The sequence below is a fragment of the Malaclemys terrapin genome, chromosome 7, assembly GCF_027887155.1.
Source record: "Malaclemys terrapin pileata isolate rMalTer1 chromosome 7, rMalTer1.hap1, whole genome shotgun sequence".
Taxonomy (NCBI): Eukaryota; Metazoa; Chordata; order Testudines; family Emydidae; genus Malaclemys; species Malaclemys terrapin.
Genome location: NC_071511.1, coordinates 114,075,920 through 114,091,842, shown reverse-complemented (window position 1 = coordinate 114,091,842; position 15,923 = coordinate 114,075,920). Strand labels below are relative to the sequence as shown.

General features: G+C 40.2%; 1 protein-coding gene across 1 annotated transcript in view; it reads left to right on the top strand.

The window, feature by feature from the left end:
- The first annotated feature begins 2,642 nt into the window (after positions 1-2,642).
- The window catches only part of LOC128840218 (coiled-coil domain-containing protein 172-like), a 32,464-nt gene continuing 19,183 nt past the window's right edge, over positions 2,643-15,923 (top strand). Inside the window, exons 1-6 of the mRNA XM_054033973.1 lie at positions 2,643-2,721; positions 4,068-4,153; positions 8,458-8,574; positions 9,649-9,814; positions 10,791-10,892; positions 13,252-13,354. Of these exons, the coding sequence (XP_053889948.1) occupies positions 2,643-2,721; positions 4,068-4,153; positions 8,458-8,574; positions 9,649-9,814; positions 10,791-10,892; positions 13,252-13,354 (653 nt within the window). The remainder of the gene's footprint in view (positions 2,722-4,067; positions 4,154-8,457; positions 8,575-9,648; positions 9,815-10,790; positions 10,893-13,251; positions 13,355-15,923) is intronic.

The following is a 15,923-nucleotide window of genomic DNA, read 5'->3' as shown; positions in this document are numbered from 1 at the left end:
ATGTAGCACACTATTCTACTGTGCATATGAAGTGTCTGCATTTACCCACTAAACCAGATTAATAGCTCAGGAGAAGCCATTTTGGTTTAAATGACTGTTTAATGAGTAAATGTCTACATAAATCTCAACACAAAAGGATCTGATGACTGTATGAGTTGTATCCAGCATTCAGCTGACTGTTGACTTTTAACCAATAGTACCTCTGTGGTCTGGGTTATGCAGCTACAGACATTGCTCCTGATTCTGAGAGGGAGTCTTCCTCTTGTTAGTGACTGTGTAGTGGGTTTTTTTTTTTGGTCCCAATCTTCCTGTGCCCAGGAGGTAGCCCATTGCCTTCAGTGGAACTCCTCTCATAGATGAAAGTCCATGCTACTGTGTGCAAATACAGGATTGGTGCCTTAGACATTTCATAGCTGCCTACGGCCAACTTCTTCCCAGAGGTGAACTCTGTCCAATCAGACTGTCATAAAACAATCAAGACAGGGAGAATGACCCACATTCTGTGTCCCACAGCATCTTAGCATGAAAGGCAAGGCATTTCTCATGTGACATTTGGTAGGATAGAGAATATTTTTAAAGGCCAAAGACTATGGCATCTCTGTGTGGCTGTGTTTGAGACTTCTGTTACAAAGAAAAAGAGGGTGTACACAGCGTGGAAGATTGAGAAAAACAAAAATCCCAACCCATCCTCCCCCCCCTTTTTTAAAGTTATGCACATGCTTAAATATACACAAGATCAGTACCTAATTTTAGACATGCTGAGGCGAATAAGAGCAATAAACAAGGGAGAAGAGAATAAGAGCATGTAGCTACTCAGAGTTCATGTACATCCTGAAGGTTCCATTTTTTTAAATTTATAAATATTTCTAAATATTTAGAGGATGGGGGGGTTGGGGTTTCAAATTTACATTTCAGGCTATCAAAATTATATTGTTTTTGAAAAAATCTGACACTATACATTTAAAAATACATGCATTTAAATTGACAAGTGTTTTTAAGCTTAGCTCCACTTAGTAACAAAATCTCTCCCCTCTCCCCCCCTTTTCCTACACAAATTAGAGTTTGTAGAGGAAACTTTATTGCTTTCACAGCACCTTGATTACAAAAGGCAATTACTAATTCTGAAGTACATTAAAAAGACATGACCTGATTAGGGCATGATGATTAAGATACAGATACAGATTAAGATTAGGATGCACTGATATGACCTACAAAATAAAATTAAAACCACCTTTGGGAAAAGCCAAAAGGTCTTATTCTTTGCATTGCTCTAGTTAAACAGGAATGCATTTTACTTTTATTCCATAACAATTAGTTTTGACCCTGCAAACATTTACATAGATGTTTAACTTTGCACACGAGTAGTCCCACTGAACTCAATAAAACTACTATGTGTAGTTAAGCATGTGCGTCTTTGCAAAACTGAGGTCAAGTCACAGCTACCAAGCTGAACTCTAAAGACTATTTCACTTCCCCCATCCTGAATTTCAAGACTTCTTTAACAGAACTGTAAAGGGCTTACTGGGCATTCTGGGACATTGAGAAATGCACTATAGTTGGATTCTGGCTTCCTCTCTTATGAAGAACAATTCCTTTCCCATAATTTGAGACTCTGGAGCCCCGCCACAAAGAGCAGCTCTTCTAATATGTGACACGGAACACCATCCTGGCATACAGCAGCTTTCTCACAGTTTGAAACATGAAAGCCCCTGTTGCAACCATAGCAGTGAAGTCTTGAAAACTTCAAAGAATGGTTTTCATTTTATTTTTGCCTTGATCCCAGGATATTGTAGTTCTTTTTCTTGAATTTTTATAAAATGACTTGTTCACTCACGGGCTCGGGTAAAAAATAGCTATCTGAATTGTCAAAAGTTCCCCATTTCACTCAGTTTCCATTTTTCCTTTGGCCTTTGGGTAAGAAGCTTCACTACTAAAACACTTTCCTAAATTCACCTTTGTGAACTGTTCCCTCTGTTTCACTTTGTGCCAATTTAAAAATAAAATCATTTCAGTTTTACATAAGATGGGTCAGTTTCATGTTTTCAAGTTTCATCAGAGCTTATTTTGTTTAACAAGAGCTTGACTATAACATTTTGCTGAAGTTCTGTTTCATCCCGTTAACTTTGAAACATTGTACAAGCACAACTACCACCCCTCCCTCTCTGTGTTAAGATTACCCTGTGCCCCACCCCAATCCAATCTTCTCCACCAGGAGACCCGCCGCTACCTCCCAGGCTCTCTCCATCCAATCCCTGTTCCCTCTGCTGCCCCCCAAAACCACCAGCCTCCTCTACTGCTAGGCTCCTCTTTTCCCACCCCTCAACTCAGCTTCCTTCCTCTGCTCTAAGCTCAGGCTTCCCCGCCTGATGGGCTGGTTCTGGGGCTTCTCCTCAGCTGCACAAACCCCTCTGGAGGGACTGTTCCTCCAGCCACCGGTTGGGAGGTAGAGAGGCAGGAACTGAGGTGGTCAGGCAGGAGGGGGGGTAGATGTGAGGGACTGAGCACAAGGGTGCTGCTAAAAGGGGAGGAGTCAGGCTCCGTGAAGAGCTCCCTACCCCCCCTGTGAGGGGCCTCTGAAGTGGTGAATAAGCCTCCCAGGGACGGAGAAATAACCCCAAGTCCTGCCCTCCAAGGAGACAGAAATGAGCCTGGACTCCCTGTTCCAGCAAATTCTCCTCACGGAGCAGCAAGCAGAGGAGAAGCGGCGCCTCATGCACCAAGGTCAGCCACACGGCCGCTGTCTATGCCTGGTGCAGCGAGGATGGCCAGGGGTGCCTGTGGTCACACAACTCCACGGTTCCCCAAGAGCCCTGAAACGCAGTGAGGTTTTTCCTCCATCTTGGGGTGGTGGGGTGTTTTCAAGAAAGGTCAGTAAATGCTGACTGAGCCTTTCCCCTGGAGTATATCGACTCCTAGATTATAAGGCCGGAAGGGACCTTCAGAGTCTCTAGTCTCACCTGTATAACACAGGCCACAGAGTTACCCTGTCACTCCTGTATTGAGCCCAATAACTGAGTTCCTACCTCCCTCACCACCTCCTGTTTCAATAGTTCTAGTGAATTCCATAGGGACTGAGGGCAGCCCTGCAATAGACACGTGGGCTGGCTTTGAAAGAGCCTATCTCCCTTCTCCTGGGTTTGAATACAGCAGGGTCAGGCTTGTATCATCCTCACGCATAGCCTTGCCAACATGTAATTTTTTATCATGAGATTCATGATATTTGTTGTTATTCCTAAAGCCCCAATTCCTAGAATCATGTTATTACAAGCGAATCTCAGTGCTTGCTCGCTCTTTTTTTTTTTTTTTTTTTTTTTTTTTTTTTTTTTAAGAGTATATTTCTACCCTCCCGATGGTGGAGGAAAGATGAAAAACAAACCCAAAGGCTTAAAACCAGAAAGCGAATAAAAAGGATCTGCTTTTTTTTTTCTTTTATCTCATGATTTTTAAGCTGACCTCATAATATTGGGAGCGGGGGGGGGGGGGAGGCTAAGCCATGATTTTTTGAATGCTTGGGTCTGGCAATACTGCAGTCTAGACCTGTAGTTTGAACTCTACAAAATCTGCTTTCAGGAAATGTAATTGCCTGGAGTGCAGTGGGAACTTTAGGAAGTTTGTCCAAGATTACACAGAAAACCGCCAGCAGACTTAGAAACAGAACCCCTGTATCTTGTCTCCCTGCCTGTTGTTTTAATCACTTGGTCATGGCGTAGCAGAGTATCAACAAGGTACTTTACTATACAGTAAAACAGGTGACCCTTACTTTAAATCAAATTTCCAAAGCTAGCTACCTGAATTATCTATGCAAATGTCATGTTTGTCCACACTAAAGTAGTAATTAGGCACTTGTTCGTTCACAACTGAATGCCGATTTCCACTTCTAGTAACTGATGACAGTGACAGTAGCTGTTATAGGAAAACCAATGTGATTAGAAGTCTAGCAATTATATGTCTCTTATAAGATGAAGTCATCTTTCTACACCACTCTATCTTGCAAGCCGCAAATTGTTAAAAGAATCTCACTTTCACCAACTGATTTCATGTGTTTAAAGGTTCATTTTGTATTGCAGTTAAATTAGACATAAACAGAAGTCATGAAAAAATTAAGCAAATAACAGAAGAGCTGAATGAAGCAAAAATAAAATTAGAAACTAAGGTAGAGTAGTAATACTTATAGTATGTTAATTATTGTTATAGGTAAATGGGCTGTAATTTTAATATATTGTTCATGAACACTTTGAAGCAGTATACTTCATATAGTGTTTATATTAATGATCATAGTGTTTGCTTTATGTACGTATTTGTATGCATTTCTATAGTGCTCATCTCCATAGTATCTGAACACTTCACAAGAGTTCGGCCTGCCATTTTGATCCCAGTCCTATAAGACTCACCATTCAGACTGACCCCTGAGATTGCATGGAGCCCCAGGGGCCTCAGTAGGATTCCATATGGGCTCAGGGGTATACCAATCTGGTTCTTTTTACAAGCCTGGGGTCTTGATGTAGAAGGTAGAACACTCCTTCCTTCTCCTTCATTAACACTCTAAGATACATGGAGTTTGTTCACATATGGGCTTCACTGCTCACTTCCATTCAATGACGGCCCTACCTAGTGTGCACTGAAGAGAGTCCCAGAATTGACTTTAGTGAGCCTTGGACCAGGCCTTAAGAGTTCCCACCTCATCCACACATCAGCAATTCTATTTGTGTTACTCGCCGTCTAGCATGTACAAAGAGTGCTCTTATAGTTTGGCTAGTGCCATTGTAGACAGAACCACCTTTCTAGCCAGACCAGTTAGTGTTCAGCCACTCACTCTTCTACATTTTCTAATCCCTTTGTCCATATAGTAGATGTGGAGCCTTGTTTTGAGACATGAACTCCCTTTTTATACTCAGTTTTGTCAGTACTAATAATTGTGGGTGAAACTGATGTTAGAAATCCACTTGTTTGTGCCTGCAAATGAGGTCTAAACGATGTCACCTGTACTCTTAAATATCTGCACCCACAAAATTGTAGGTGCATAGTAAAAGGAGCCTCTGTCTGCCTGCTTAGAGTCAGGCCTATGTTATCTCTAGTATTTTACCTATAAAATAACAGAAATATGTTAGCGATATCAGGTTAGAGATAAATCTTGCAATCTTCTGGATTGTGCTTTGTGCCCCTTTTGACTTTTACTGCCAGACTCCTAATTTTACCAACACTTATACTACTAATTCATTTGGTGAGGTGAATGAATGGTTGGTGGCAATACCGATCTCTCCAAAAATATAGGCTGTTGTGTGGTTTGCCACACAATGCTACTGTGCCAGGTGCTATAAAAACCCCTAAAATAGATTAAGGCATGTTAGAGGGGGGGGAAAGAATACACATAATTGTTTAGAAATGTTTACTAGTTACAAATTTAGATCTTGATTCTGCAAACAGTTACACATATGCATGTCAACAGCCCCCAGAGCCGGCTCTGGCCTTTTTTGCCGCCCAAAGCAAAAAACGCCCGGCTGGCCAGAGCAGCAAGGGGAGGAAGAAAACAAACCTGCCCCCGTCCGGAGCGGCGAACGCGGGGGGGGGGGGGGGTGGAGGAACAACAAACCAGCCGGCTGGAGCAGCAAAGTGGGGGGGGGAACAAACCTGCCCCCGGCCGGAATGGCAGGCGGGGGGACGACAAACTGGCCCGCCTGCTGGAGCGGCGAAGGAAATAAAAAATAAAAACAAACAAAAAATACCTGCGGGGCGGTGGGAGCGTGGGTGCAGGGGGACTCCCGACCCTGCAGACCCCAGGCAGCAGAGTGCGCACCTCGGCTAGCGGGGGGAGGGGGGGAGAGAGAAAGGGGGTGGCCAGGGCTTCCTTAAGCGGGGCGCTTGCCACGCGGCCCCTCCCGCTGCGCCGCCTGCTGGGAGGGCTTCGCGCCGCTCTGTTCGGCAGGCAGGGAAGGACGCGGGCTGCCCTACCGGGCTTGATGCAGGGCGCTCCCCTCCTCCGCCCCCTACAGGGTGGCGGGAGCAGTAAACCAAAAAGAAAAAACCTGCAGGGGCGGCCAAAGCAGTGAAGCGCAAAACAAAACAAAACCAAAAATAAAAAAAAGGATTAGATGGAATGCTGCCCTAAGCACGAGCCTGCTCGGCTGGTGCCTGGAGCCGGCCCTGACAGCCCCATTGACTTCAGTGGAACTAATGGCATAACTGTTTCAAAGATCAGAACCCAATATGGATCTACAATAGAACTGGTCTTTAATCAATACAAGGTTGGAATGTGTGATATTTGCTAGGTAACCAACCCCCTGTAGTCCTGCTTATAAAATTAATTTATGAGAATCACAATTTTATTTGTATACCCCTAATTTGTTATTGATTCATTCTGGTTATAATTGTGGTTTGTATGGTAGGTATCAGAGGACTCAAAAGTAAAACAATTGCTGTACTTGACTAGTGGAGAAAGGTGAAGATGCATTCCTAATTGATTCCAGTGTCTTTTATATTTTAATTAATTATATGTAAAATAGTAGATTTTATTTGCTTGTTTAGTTTGAAATTAATTCATTTATCAAAAGGAAATGATGCAGGCAATAAAGGAAATGCCAAGATTTCAATCAAATAATATTTCAATACAAAGATTATAAATTGAGTAGTGAGATTACTTACATTGTCAATTATTTTTCAATATCTAAAATTTAGCTTATTCTACAAATTCTCAATGTATCTACTGCAATTAATATAATCAAAGTAATAATATAATACTAAAGGCCTCCTCCAAATAACTGTATGTCATTTCTTCCCTCTCCCTCCGCTCCATCCCAACCCAGGCCTGAATAAGTAGATGACCCTTTAGAGTTCAAAAATGTTTTGACATCTATTTCACAGAGACTGCTTGTGGTCAAGAGAACGCTCCTAGGAAATATTATTTTTTTTCTGTTCTGTAAAACCAGCTAGCATGTAATTAGAACTTGATTTACAGCATTTTGCTTTTCATGGCTCAATGATTTCTTTAAAAAAAAATTATTGCAAAGTAATAGATTATGAAGGCACTTTGGGGCCGGAGAAACTACAATACGCCTGGTTATATTCAGTAATATAAATACAGAAGCACAATATTAGTAACTTGCTTTGAATCAGTATGTAACAATAAATTATCCTAAAGCTCTTGGTATTGGAGGAACAAGCTCCCTGACACCTTCACTAAAATATGGTTGGTATGTGAGGAGAAAATCTGGCCCATTGTTTTCTTTTCCAAATTCTCCTAATTTTGCCCAAGCTTCATTACTATTGATACTATCACCATTCTCTCTGTTATTCAGGCATATCAGCTTGACTGTACCCTCTCTCAACTTGCATATGTAGACAGTTTCCAAATCTTGTTACTTCTTCTTCCATAATATATCTAATATTTGGCCTTTTCTTGCCATCCACACCACTAAAACTACCATATAGACTCTCACTGTATTTCCTCTTGACTACTGCAATCTCATCCTCTGTGGGCTTCCTGACAGCCACTTTGCTCCCTTGTCATCAGTTCAAAAGGCTAAGCTCACTTTCCTTAAAAAGTGTTTTGACCATTTCAGCCCTCTCTTTGAGTCCCTTCATTGGTTCCCACTCACCATCACATCAGATACAAGCATCTGGTGCTTGCCTTTAAAATCCTTCAATTACTTAGTTGCTCCCTACTTATCTGCTCTTGTATCTTATATTCTGCCCCCCTACGCTTGCTTAGTTTTAAACCTCCAACCATGGTTGTACTTCAAAATCTGGAAGAATTCTCCTTAAGTGGTATGCACAAATTAGTTGAGCAGCTTACCTCATCAGTTGAAGTACTGTTTAAAAAAATTAAATCTGAAAATACAAATGTGTACACAAGGAAGGTTTTTAGTTTATTTGGCATTTTATAGTAGAACTGTCTTCAGCCCAAAGCTTGGTCCCTTCATTACTCTTCCCTGGCTGATAGTTCTCACAGTCATACTGGGAAAATTTATGAGACCATCAATCCCTACTTCGTCATCTATAGTAGAAGAGGCATTGCATAAATAGCTCTCTATGGCTAACCACCAACATTCAGAGAAGAGCACAATAACTTTGGATTTTTGTCCCTTTGAAGTTAATCTATGCCTGACTTGATGATATCTGGTTAGATGGAGAAAAACTCACCTCTATATTAAGCTATCTAAAAGATTGTATGCTCTGTTGAGTCTCTCTCCATTCCAGATGAAAAATTTCTGGCTAAAAATGAGAGTTAAGGACTCCATTCTCTATATTGGTAACAGCACTGAGCTTAGCCTCCGAAGAGAGGATACTGCTGCAAAGAATTGTGATTAGACTGCAAACTAATGAGAAAAGGAGACCCATTAAGCTTCCATGGTCCAGCAGCTATGCAGACTATTTTTTTTCTGGTTAGGGCTCTTTATGTGCAGGACCTATACATCATGTGTACTTATTTTTATCACCAATAATCTTTTGTTTTCTTTGAAGGTTCAGCAGCTGTCTGAAAAGCTCTTCTACTTACAGCTTTTGAAGAAACGTGAAGACATCTTAGAGAAAAAGAAAGTTGAACTTATGAATCAAAGGAGTATTTTTCTCAAAATCTTTGTATGTTTCCAGTTATACTATTTAGGAGAGTTCAGTTTTACAAAATACTGTATGACTACAGTCAGTTTTATATTTAGAAAACAATTGGACACTAATGAATTATGAAAATCTGAATGATTAAAATTTGTTTTGGTTCTAACAAATTAAAACACAAAGAAATTCAGAATCTCACTCCAAACTTTAATCCATGATTTTAGATAATCTACCCCCTGAATTACCTTTAAAAACTTTTCAGTTGTCTTTATAACTTAGTAGTATTATTGCAGTGTCTAGCATATTCCCCTTCCTACATATAGGACAGAATAAGGAATACTGTAAATATTATACTAATACTACTTAGCTATAAAGGCAAAATTGCTGTCCTCTGATGGAATGTGAATTTGATATCAACTGTATCCAGTGAGATTTGATGCATGGGTTATCTCTTCCCTTGTTTACAAGGGAATTCACTTTTCATTTAAATCAGTATTCAGATAAGAGCTTTGAATGGAATTTAATCTTGTCATTGACTTTATGAATGTATTTTTCTATAAATGCAAGTTTTTCTTATAAAAACAAATACTTAAAAATAAATTTGGGACCTATTTCTAAAAGGCACCGAGAAACCCCATATTCCGACTCCCTAACAGGGTCAGCTTTCTTAGGCTATATTTTGGGAGCTTAAATAGTGCAGTGGCCTTGTCCTGAACTTCTGCAAAGGGGTGAATTTCACCCTTAATGAGCAATTTAAAGAACCAAAAAGAATGGCCATTTTGTGCCATTGATTTTAAGCAGAAGTCTCCATTGATTTCAACACATGCTTAAAAATTGATAGCATAATGTGGCCTCTAACACTAATGATACAGCACTATTATTATAGAACACCCTGCTTTCACTTTGTTACAAGAGCGAAACAGTAAGATTAATGCAACAGAAGTAATGATGGAGATCTAGACCATTTCCCTGTTTTTCCAGGTTACAAAATAGAATACATACCGATTTTACATAGTTATAAGGGAGTAAAACTGGATTTCAGCTCCATTATTTTAACAAAGATTCTATTTTCCTCTGTGTATTTTCTTTCCACCTTTCTAGTCAGATACAAAGAGGAAAATGATTGAAGAAGAGGAGAATTTTATGAAGGAAATCACAGATTTTAACAATGAATATGGACTAACATGTAACAGAGAGCTTTTGATTAGAAAAAAAGCCAAGACTGAAATATGTGACTTAGAAACTCAGGCAAATATTTTGAAAAATGGTACGTCTTACGTTAAACTATTTTATCTTGGATTGCTAGAGAATACAAATGACTAAAACTTAACTGAGTAAAGCAATATTTTTAAACTGATTGCCTTCCTAGCTGGATATTTCTCTTAGGGCTAGATTGTGAGATCATGATCTGACCTAAATAAGGGGCAGTGTGTTGGTGTGGCTATATTGCCCAGTACACTCTCTCCCACTCATTTCTGCTATGCGGGGAAGTACAAGCTCTGCGGTCCCTGCATCTACGCCTGCACAACTGTCCAGGAGGTCATAGCCAACAAAGAGGTATGGGGGGGTGCACATTGCATTACCACGTTAAATGGACCACAATTAAGCCCTCAATGATTATTGACCACCAGCTTTGAGTCCTACAAGCCCTCCTAAATTCAGTGGGAGTTACATGCACAGGTACCTCATGGGATTGGTCCTTTATAGTTATTGTCTGAAACAGGATCCTATGACCCTTTGAGCTAAAATACAGAATATAAGATTATCATAGCAGGTGGTCTAACCATGGCCTTTCTTGTTCCTCTTCCTTGCTGACTGGGCAGTCATTCTTTGTGCTAGCCACAGACCACACTAGTAACAAAGGCAATGGCTACTTGGACCATTTCAGTTCCCATTTCTCCAGGTGAACCCAACTCACCCAGCTGGCGATAAAGTCCAGAGTTCCAGCAACATGCATAGCCAACAGGGATAAAAAATTTCTCTCTTCAGACAGTTTGACTTGACAGACTTAATTCATCATGCACCTGTTCCTTGTATTCCCTGTTTGTAGATACAGATAATTCTAATAGAGTTGTCCATATGTAATTTCTTGTACATCAGGTTTTATAAGTCTAATTGTATTTTTAGCCTAATATCCTTTTAGAATATCCGAAGATGGTTAGAAGTAATTAAGGAGTATTTAAGATTATACCATGAAGATTAAAACTGTAATACATTTTAACTTAAAATATATTTCTTCTTAGAAATGGAGTCAATGGAATGTGAAAATGTTCAGTTAAATGCACTCCAGCTGCAGAAGAATGAATTAAAGCAGGATTTATTTACTCTCCAGAGCAAACTCAAAGGTATTTAATGTGTTGGATAGTCACTTATTATGATAATCATTTGTGATTTGACAAACACATTTGACAAATAGTTCCCCTCAGATATTTTTCACAGAAGTAAGATTGTCCCAATGACTATTCATGGTCTTAAAGAAAGATATGAATTGTTACTTAGAATGACAATGGATAGTCACTGGGACAGGGAAAGAAACTTAGAATGGATGTATAGCTTGGTATTTAGGGACTCACCTGTGGGGTGGGATACCCGAGTCCCTGCTCCAGTTATAATTTTTTAAAAGTAGAACACAGCTTCAAGAGAAGAGATTGAAAAAGAAGCATACTAGAATATCCATAGAGTAGTGCACTACTCTTCTGAAATGTGGGAGACCCCAACTAACATCTCTTCTACGCATCAGGCAATGGGAAGAATTGAACCTAGGTCTCCCACATCCCAGGTGAGCGCCCTTATCACTGGGGTAAAACCACACATTTATAACAATTCTCAAACTTAGATTCACCAAACAATTTTTTTAAATGCAGTTTTTGGTTTGACCGAAAACTTTTTCTTGAAAACCAAAAAAAGCCATTGTCCATCTAGCTTTAATGATAAATTGTTTATCCTGCTAATCTTTTCAAATATAATACAGCATTGATTTAGAGTGAGGACATGAGAAATACATATATATATATATATATATTTCTCATGTCCTCACTCTAAATATATATATATGTGCAAATTCAGAAAGAGATGATGTCTGTCCCAAAGAACTTACAATGTAAGAGTATTTGTATTCTGTCATGGGGAAGTGTGATTGAAGCATATACAGACAGATATGAAATCAAAGCTAGCTTGAGTAACAGCAGCAGCATTGGTGTCTGCACATGCTACTCCTGCCTGCAGAACCCTGCATACATACTCGAGCAGTCACCGACCATGCTGCTGCAGCTTCACTACTACTGTTGCTCAAGCTATCTTTGTTGAGTTTTAAGGAGGGTTTTCGAGGAAGATGATGTAGATTTGCAAATGGTAGATTTGCCCCTCCCAACTGCGAGGAACTGCATGTAATAAGGAATGAAGGGCTCGTTTAAAAATTGTACAAGTGGGTGATGGCATCATGGGCCGACTGGAGGTGGGAGTCAACATCTCAGTACTGAATGAGAGATAACTAGGGTGGAGATAGGCCATAAAGGGCCTTGAAAGTGAAGACAGACATCTTATGATTCATGTAATAGAGAAGGGGGAGCCAGAGAAGGGAGGCAAAGACAGGAGGGATGGGGTCAAAGTGACAGGACAGAAAAATGATCTTGGGAGCAGCATTTGGAATAGATACAAGCAGGGCAAGACTACATTTGTCAAGGCTAGAGAAAAATCTGAAAGAATCAGTAAGATTTAGTCAGCCTGGACATGAGGACCTACAAAGAGGTCAAGTCAAAGATTATGCCCATGACATGGGTCTGAGTGACAGGCAGGATGGCAGTGTTGTCCACTGTAATTGAGAAAATAGGTATTGAGGAAGGCTTGGGGGAACAGGCAGGAGATAAGAAGCTGAGTTTTAGCTATGTTGATCTTGAGCTAATGACTAGACATCTGTGAGCAGATGTCAGAGAGACAGGCCAAGATTTTAGTTTGGACAAAGGGAGATAGGCCTGGAGCCAAAAGATAGATCTGAGAGTCATCAACATAGAGGTGGTTGAATTTATGTTTACAGATGAGATTAATGTGTAGGTGTAGGTGCAATAAGGTGTAGACAGAGAAGAGAAAGTGACCAAGAACAGAGGCCTGTGACACCCCCACTGAAAGCTGAAGGGGTGAGGAGGAGGATCCTCTGAAGGCGCATAGAGTAGGAGGAAAATCAGGAGAGAAGAGAGTCATGGAAAGAAAAAGAGGACAAGATTTCAAGAAAAAAAACAACAGTTGACTGCGTCAAAGGCAGCTGACATATCAAGGAGGATGAGGATGAAGTACTAGTTCTGAGATTTGGCTAAAATAGTATAATAAAGCCAATCTTTTATTTTTTATTAAATCTACAAAGCTTTGGGTATAAAATAGAAATAACCAGAATGTTTGTATATAGTTTACATAATACATATGTAATAGTAGTTGAACAAGGAAAGAAATCCATAAATTGTTCTTTATGAGGTTAAAATTTTAATGTACAGATACTATAAGCATCCTGCAGATTTTGCAATGCTTGAAAGCTTACAATTGTATGGTAACTACATCTGTAAAATATTTTAATTTTATGTACTGTGACCTAATATTTTCACCTTCATAGCAGTTTCCACAATAATTAGAATGTGTGAACTTCTAAAATGCAGGCTGTATGTGAATACAGATGATTTATATATATTAGTAAGGACATTGTTATTTTACTTTTAGATACTGAAGAACAACTACGTGAAGCTGAAGACATTACAAAATGTTTAGAAGCAGAAAAAGTCAAAGTTAGTGAAAAGCCTCAGACTGACATTGAATGTTTAAGGTAATGATCATCAATTGTGTACTTTAGTTTTCAAACTTAAACTTTGCCTTTACCATTTTGGACCATTCCTGTAACATCATGGTAGTTACATTGGGCCTAATTTTAGCTTTTTATGCATAGTATTCCCTTTGAAGTCTGAAGAAATAATTAGTGTCTGTTACAGAACAAATCCTGTTGCCCTTACTTATGACATCCAGTTAAGTCAAAGACTTTGCTCCTTGTTGTCCTGCTATACCAAAAGAAGGACAGGAGACATTTGATATGGATTTAATCAGGCCACAACATTATTATTAGATGTCTGGGACTGCCCAGCAGATAAAAGTGTACAGTGCAGGTAACCCCGTTTATTCCGTAATTACCCGGGGAACTTCCACCAGCTCCTCCTCTTTTTCCAGCCAGGTCCCTCCAGCACATCCTTTGCCAGGACCATACCATCCACCCCTCCCCCCTCACAGGAGGGTTGAGGTGGGCTAAAAGAAAAGGGGGTTGGTTCCAACCATAGGAGCTCCAAACTCCCTGCCCCATTCCGTTCCTTTAACCAGCACTTCCATTTTATGTCCTTTACCAGGCCATTTATCTGGTCACTGGATGCCTGCACTGGACATCCACCCCACACTTACAAAATAAGTTGCGACATACAGCCTACCACCTTTTCTACTCACCATAATAGGCCTTCCCTGACACCCCGCTGTGGGGAAGGCAAAAACCCCCCACTCCACCGAAGCCAATATAGTGGTGAGGTAAAAATTCCTTCCCAGCCCCCCTAAATTCCCTCCAAATGAGAATTAATTAATTTGGAAATCTGCATACAGGGGTACAAGTATTTTGTACAACATGTACACACAAGATACAATGTAAATAATAATAGTAGCTGCTGGTCCATAAGGGAATGTGTTAGAATTCATTCTTTTACATTATTAATTCCATGGTGATGCATTAGCTTTTCTGATGTATGAGGTTGTCATCTTCCTTCTAAATAATACACTTCTCAGAGTAATTTAGTGCTGTAACATCACTTAATTGTCAACCTAGCATAATTAGTTTTCTTGGAAAGACTGTCTGCGTAGAAAGTAGGGAACCACCAAGAATTAGGATTATTTTCAATCCCCAGATCTACCACTGACTCACTGAAAGACAATGTGCAAATCATTTAATCCGTGCCTCAGTTTCCCCATTTGTAAATAATGATAAGCAAGTGAGGGGTCTTCTGAGGTTCAATCATGTTTGTAAAGTGTTCTAAGAACTTTGGCTGGAAGGCACAATAGAAGATAAAATATATTTAATAGTCATGACTACTAATCAATGAAGCATCCTACAGAAATCAAATCAACACGAAATATGAGGAGATTTGCTGATTAATTGATCATAGATTTTTATTTTATGTTGCAATAAGTTTATATTAATTAGCTACTGGCAGCATAGTGTTTAGAAGATATACACCTCTACCCCGATATAACGCTGTCCTGGGGAGCCAAAAAATCTTACTGTGTTATAGGTGAAACCGCGTTATATCGAACTTGCTTTGATCCGCCGGAGTGCGCAGCCCCGTCCCCTCGGAGCATTGCTTTACCGCGTTATATCCGAATTCATGTTATATCGGGTCGCATTATATTGGGGTAGAGGTGTATAAAGTGCTACTACTACTACTAATATAGTAAACATTTGCTTTTCTATAACTTAGGAAATCCTTTAAAAAACCTACTACATTCACATAAAATCTGTTTTAGCATTTCACACTTTGGGCCAAATTCAGAGCGGCATTTAAGTAAGTCCAAAGTTGTTTAAGATAGTTTGGCTTACACCCAGGGCCGCCAACAGCGGGTTTGGGCCCCGGTGAAAATTTTTTTTCAGCTCCCCAGCAAGGGCGGACCGGCTAAACTGGGCAGACGAGGGGGGGGGGAAGCCGGGGAAGCTGGGCCCGGAATTTTTTCGGGCTCCGCAGGAAGGGCGGACCAGATAAACAGGACCGACAAGACGGGGGGGAAGCCGGGCCCCGGGCCTCCTTCCAGACCGCAAGCCCTCAGTAATTTGTATCGGCTTGCCCACCCTCTTGTCGGCCCTGCTTACACCTTCATCTTGGCTCTTTAGCATGTAAGTTGCAACAACTTAGACTCAGACTCATACACCTTTACCAGCGTGTTTCTTACAACCCTGACATATTACAACTTAATTGGGCCAACTGAGCTAAGATAGAAAGGGAATCAAAGATGGTTTAATTTACAGTCTATATAAATATGGAGCCATAAGAGAGCAGTGTTGAAAGAAAAGCCACTAACAGGAGGGTGTAAAAGAGTAAATTACTTTAGCTTACGCGGTCTTGGATTCACCCACTCACCTCTGCATTTGGGCCTCTAAGAGGAAATACGGAAGGAGAAAAAAGAGTGGATGTTATAGCTCAAGTTATGAATTATTGGCTAAGTTGCTAATTATTAAGCTACCCTTGATTACTTGCTTTCTATTCTATAGTTGCATGTTAAGAATGAACATGGCTCTGGCTCTTCCTTCAAAATAAATAAGCTATTTTAGATTAACAACTCTTAACACTGAATGAAGGAAGCATAATTTCAAT